General features: G+C 38.6%; 1 protein-coding gene across 1 annotated transcript in view; it reads left to right on the forward strand.

The window, feature by feature from the left end:
* Positions 1-3,430: 3,430 nt before the first annotated feature.
* LOC108629995 (aminopeptidase N-like) overlaps positions 3,431-6,729 on the forward strand; it is a 19,417-nt gene continuing 16,118 nt past the window's right edge. Inside the window, exons 1-2 of the mRNA XM_026817737.1 lie at positions 3,431-3,535; positions 5,367-5,523. Of these exons, the coding sequence (XP_026673538.1) occupies positions 3,431-3,535; positions 5,367-5,523 (262 nt within the window). The remainder of the gene's footprint in view (positions 3,536-5,366; positions 5,524-6,729) is intronic.

The raw sequence follows: 6,729 nt of genomic DNA on the forward strand, positions 1-6,729 counted from the left end.
ATGAAAAACAATCGGCTCCTTTCGGAGACGTTTAATGTTAGAGTGCAAGAACGACGAACGAAGTGTAAGTGTTCGAAAATTTTTAAGTGAAAATTGACGGTGGTGTAATGAAGTTGAGTTTGTGTATAAAAATCAATCGGCTTTTTTAAAAGACGTGTATTGATAGAACGTAGAAGCAACAATCTTAGTGTGTTAAAATGTTTAAATGTAGAGTGACAGTGATCGTGCGGGGTTCCTTCCCTGGACAGAAGATCAGCTGTGACCTACCTGCGAGCGGCAAAGACGCTGACCCATTGACCGTGGCCCATCGTGAGCAGGTGCACTTGCGAATGAATGGGTAAGTCTAAATCTCTACAGTTTTTACATTTTCTTTTTAATTCAATATTCCCTGCGACTTCTTAGTTCCTCATTTATCCTATCATCATCCATTAATTATCAACAATCTATCATTTCACCATCCAATCCACGTGAATAACGATTAAGTGTATTAATTGTTATTCATAATAACGCACGAACAACAATTTCCTTGCATTGTTATTCATGTAGTTTGTAAAACGCTTCGTACTGAGCGGAGCGCTTGTTCAAACGCGTGAAAGGCCGGGCGGCCGGATCCGAGCCAACTCTCCCGAGTCGGAGCCCGCGTCGACCGAGCGCTCTAATTGGTCCGTGTTTTTTGTTAATAACTCGGTAACCTAGCCCCATTCTGCATTTTGCCAAAGAAAATTGTTGTTCAGGAAGACCCTCCCTATCTGCCATTTTGGACTTTTACACCCTTTACGGAACACCCTGTATAATAAGGATAACCACTCGAGAATGTATGAAATACTGAAATTTGCAGTGTTTCGTGGCATACCTTACGAGGACTTTGACAAACGACGTGGGTTATGAACCAAAGGAGAATGACAGCGATCTCGTAAAAATGCTCAGAATAAACGCAATGAAATGGGCTTGCAAAGCTGTCATCAAGAAGTCCACATCCCATGCTGCGAAAATATATCAACAATGGCTAAAAAATCCTGTTGTGAGATGAAGTAAGTCGACATTTTCTTCTCTTAATTGATAACAATTTGTGTTCCGTCCGTTCAATGGAAAAATAGAATTTATGACTAGCCCACACTTAAAAAGGGTCAACTCGTTCCCAACCAGCCTTTTTCCAGTCATAAGAAAACAGTCTTCTTGAAGGATAAAGGCAACCAACCGCCAACCTAAACGAAGGACAAGGCCATTTATCTCGTCGAGCGTGGAAACTTTTTACGCACTTTCCAACGTTTTTCCACCCCCATGAGACCAAGATTCCCCAAAGGGAAAAGAGGAAGTGGTCATGCAAGGGAGTGGACTGATTATGCCTCAATAAGTAAAAATAACCAATCAGGGTGTTTTCTCTGACTTTGCTGTCCCACCTAAGTCTGAATTTTGGGTTGGACGGTTGCTCCGAAGGAACACGACTTCACTTAAGTTTCCAACACGGTTACGCGGAAATATAAAATAACCTGTGGCGATAGCCGTGTTTATTAAGCCAAGTTTGAAAGCGAAGATGCAGCGAGGCATCTGTTTTTCTTCGTTCTTAACGCCTAATATCTACTTCTCCGAATATCCCTACTCATGGAATGTATAATGTTTTTAAGGGATGAGGTCACGTCGTCTTGAGGGCGTAGTCACTTCGAGTACGACCGAGTTGAGAGACAGACCTCAGTGATTTTTGTTGAGTTTTAGTTATTAATAAATTGACTTTTAATTATACACTTATCATTTATTATCAAAACCCACCAATATTCCAAAAACCTATCGGCCATCGTGCGGGCTTGTAAAAATCACGACGAATTTGCTTTCGAATCGATATCTTCTATGCAACTCAATGACATTGCCGACCGAATCGAGGTATTTGTCTTGAGTCTGTAATTGCCAGCATTCGGGCAAATTGAAGATTACATTAGTAAATTTTGTCATCAACATAACATTTACAAAATCGTGGGGATCAAATTACCCTTGATCTTCACACGCTGGTCCGAACAACGAACGTTCATCGTTGTTCGAGACAATTCGTATGCTCTTTCTTCTATAAATGAAACGACATAAGACCAGATTTTTATGCAAAATATTTGTTTGGGCCCGTCATTATGCGACAAACTCGGCGAAACCTTTAGGTCCGACATAAAGTGCCAACCGTTCTTCTTCATGGAAGACCTTCACATTGCCTTCACAAACCCAACCCGGCACATTTACCCATAGTTTATTTTTTATCTTAATCCTTGAACCCTCCATTTATTCATTGCCGAAAACACATTTTTTAACCCAAGGATTCGTGATGATTTATTACCGACGAACCGACCGCGTAAGAGTAGAAAATTCCCAAATACCGTTACTTTAAGGCGTTTCATTGTCATCTACGCCACCCAACCACTGCCAATCCCAAAAAACTTGGTTGTTCCTACTCCTACACTTCTTCACTTCGATAGCCAATCAGTACCATCCCTCCCCTTAAATTTCCTTCGAGGTACACCATAACCCTCGCCAAAAGCTTTGCTTAAATATAGAAACTTAGCGTGCGTTGTAGGGACAACATTGTAAGTTGCTACGCAACAAGGACTTACGCGCATCAGTTGAATAAAGTATAGTCACAGTCAACCTCATTCCTGAGTTTTAGTCTCCTTGAACGGAGTGGTCCTTCGAGATCGGTTATGTACATCAAGCACATGTTATTCAACTAGTACAGTGTTTTAAATTAGTCGGCACACCACGTGCAATATTCACCAAGGCTCGAACAATCATCCGATTAACCACGAGCGTAAACAATATTACTATTATGTAAAGAGAAAGCGTTTGTTCGTATGATAGCAAAAATCTGAAAAACGACTTGTTAGGGATCCCGGTTTAGAGCAACAATAATAGTGTCGCACCAAGCCGTCGAAGAACAACGAGAACAATTTATTCTTGTAATATTTTACAATATACGGTAATAGACAAAGCGTCTTTCATTAGTATGGCGGATCGGGGCGAACTGACATAAATTCAGGAAAAAGGCCGATAGGTAAATGATAGAAGAAATAAATGAATTATGACATTAGGATGATTAGGAACGATAGATGACGCTAAAGCCCATGAATCGTATATTAAATAGTATTCACAACGAAATTACGCGCAGTAGGTTTCCTATATAGGGTGTCCCCGAATTAAACGATCAATCTGTGCCAGTGTGTTTACTATCACTAAACTAAAGTAAGATGAAGATGAAATTCGGAGAGTGATGAATTCAGTTTCCCTATGATGTCAAGCTTGCATTCGTAACGGAGGATAACACTTTGAAATGGAAGCAGACTTCTTTTCAATGTGCTTGAAGCTTGATAATAAACATTTCAGATAGTATACATGGCTAGAAGTAACAAGTTTCCTGAATACCGTCGTCTCATTGTTATATTCCGATATATCAACAATGAACTCGCTGTTGACTATAGATTCTGTATCGTGGGTGGGTTTAGACGCGGGTAGCGAGAAACTGCTTCGCAAGGAATTAACAATGACTACGAGAGATCAGGAGGTTAAAGGCACGTGGCGCGTTCCTTGCCGGTCAGCCCTACAATACCGCGCCCAGGCGCTTGCGTCGCATAGGCCGGATACGCCAAGGGCGTACTCACACAGATTCATTTTTTTATCTTAACTTTTTATAATGCATTTGCAAGCCGATGTTTATACAACATTTTGTTCTCATTATTACTCATAGAACACATTGGTGAAATTTGATCGCTTAATCGGGGGACACTCTGTATAGTCTAAAGTGTCATAAGATATATTTATCTATGAAACAAATAATATTTTTATAAATAATTATTGGACCGAAACAGAGTGAAAATGGGTTTTTACCTTTATGTTAATATTTCTTTAATGTGAAAAGGTGTTCCAGAGATTTTTGCTTCAAATATTATGCAATCAACTCCTTAAGGGAGTTCTGTTGATAGTAGAATTAACAATCAGATTTTGTTAAACTTGCTAGATAAAGCTATTGAAAAGATGTGGATAAATTCTTAAACACAAGAGTGCCTAAAAAAATATATATTAAAGATTTCATTTTTACATATTTTATGTCCTATGAGAAACTATATAATGTGAAGCACTTGACAATCAGATATTGCTGAAAATTCTTTATAAAAAATCAAATCTCTAGTAAGAACAGGTTACTTGAAAATCAGTTTTCAATATCAAGAGTCGAAATAAATTATTTATGTGAATACAACAACTAGTGCAACTTCTACAGCAAGTTCTTCATAAGCCGTGATATAAAATACGTAAAAATAACATTTTTACTTTCTTTTAGGCACCCTTAACACGTTCCCGCCGGCCTTTTTTGTAATTCTCGCCGTCTGACGGCTCTTTGATTTATGGAGATTTTAGTGGTATCCTAAAATCTCTGTGCGTGTTCAATCGGTAAATGAAAGACCTGGCACTGATTAACTATATATTTCTTTATGACAGTAAACTAGTGCACGAAGTGTACAGGAAACTCGAGCTCGTTGTGCGAGAACGCGGCAGTGCAAGCTTGCTCGGAAACGCGCGAACAAACGAATAACGTCATAGACGCTAAAATTCCAAACGCGGAACTAGCCGCTGTTTGCGAGGCGGTCTTGCGCGCCGCACTGTCAGTAAGGCAGAGCGCGGCAAACTGGCAGGAGCCGCCACAGATTCATAGCTTGATAGATAATTGTGTATGTACCACCAGTGGTACATGCCGTCCCATGGGACAGTTTTCTGTGTACCACCAGTGGTACATTCCGGCGGGAACGTGTTAATCCCTACAAATTTAACTACGTCTTTTCAAAAGCTTTAAAGTCTGGTTATTAATTACTAAAAAATTAATTTATAGGTTCTTCGTAATTCACTTCCTATTTGGCTGAAATGTGTTTTTGATGTTTAACGAATTATGGGTTTAATTCGTTCGCAAACGTTACCCGTTCAAATACCTAAAAATGAATTTCAGGATTTTATCACCAGTCATTCATTAAAGTTATGAAAATATGTAAAGTGTGTATTTATAAAATCCATGACAGAGCGACTGTATTTCTGTTCACGAATCATTTCTCTTTTACAAAAGTTGAATTTTGAAAGTTTTATTTGACACAGATATTACTATCTTTTCGCAGCGACGAGCGAGTAGCTGCAGATACGGAATCTACCCCTTAACAAATGTGTCGATTTCAGTCACCTAAAAAATTTTACCCTAAAAATTTTAAGATCTCGTTATATCTTCCAATTATCCATTATCTACAATTGGTTTTGTGATGATAGAAGCAAGATCAGAACAGCCGTCAATTTTTGATTATTAAAGAATTTTGGAATTGAGATCGAGATGTATAGAAGTGTTCGTTTGATTTCAGCTGACCGCATTATTGGTGGAGAGAAAACTGACGGAATCGTTGGAGGCTGCCATGAGACAGACGACAATGAACATCATGAGCATTAACCAGTACAAGTCAACTGTAGATAAATGGTTAAGTGATAACAGTGATTTATTCGAGAACCCCGCAAGTAGAGGTAATAGTGTCAGCTCGATGACAGTCGCGTCCTTCCTTGTTATATTCTCATTATTTATTACCCGATTTTACTAATTTTAATAAAATGGACGCACTAAAGCGTAGTTTTAATGAAATAGAAACTGACCAAATGTTAGAACGAATGCAATCAAGCATAAATTGTTTTAGAATTAATATACCAGGAGTATACTTAAACAAAACACAAAAATACGATTAGAACAGGGCTCAAGGGTTGTATAAAATACGTATGGATAGGGTGTATAAATATTCTTATGTCCTGTTGATGAAAGTATGTACAGCAAACAAAATAATAAAAGAAACTGTAACGTTGTCAAATGCGATAATATTTATCGTCGTTATATATTTAACATTAAATCAGGCTAAGGGATGAATAGTGATACGCCACATAATTTCTTCCGAGAGTTATAAAAATAGATTAGTGAGATATGCACGTGAAAATTCGTATATAAGAATGAATTTTTGATATTCCGATGATTTCAACTTAAAATATACAGGGTGTCCCAGAACTCCCTTTACGCCCGAAAATGAGGAGGAGCTGAGGTGATTTTAAACAACTTTTTCCTTTGCGAAAAAGTTGTCCAAGGCGTGGTTATTGAGTTATTAACAAAAATCCCCGCCCACTCAGAGCGCGAGTATACAAGGCGAGCAGGAGCGCGATAACCGCCTCGTGCGTTGCCGCGCCCGTATGTCGCGCTCGTGACGAGAGCATAAGATTAAAGAAATGTTGCATGCAAAAACGAACTAACAAATTGGTTAAATATCAGAAGAAAAATAGGGATTAGTCGTTACTTACGTTCACTGAACAAATGTAACATGCTCAATGAAATAACAAACAACTTTACAAATTACAGGATAGGTAAAATTATGAAAAATGTGAAAAGAATCAAAATTGAACTTACTTCTTTGTTGGTCAGTGCACCTGCTCGTAGAAGAACGTCAATGTGTCAATGGGCCGACCTACGACACTCGAAGATAGGACACATGGCTCGCAGCAGCTGATGCTTGGAGTAAGTCCGTGACCTGCACCCGATGGTTTTTTCCTTATCATCACGATCATTGTCACTTTCCCACTGGCAAATTTTCACAAAACAAATATTGTCACTTTTACACTTTCCAACTTTTTACTTACATGTAAATAACGAACATATTAAAATATTCCTTGTTCGTTAAGGCACGCACCGTTCTG

This window comes from Ceratina calcarata, unplaced genomic scaffold (genome assembly GCF_001652005.2).
Source record: "Ceratina calcarata isolate Rehan_Ccalc_2016 unplaced genomic scaffold, ASM165200v1 scaffold607, whole genome shotgun sequence".
In the NCBI taxonomy this organism is placed as follows: Eukaryota; Metazoa; Arthropoda; class Insecta; order Hymenoptera; family Apidae; genus Ceratina; species Ceratina calcarata.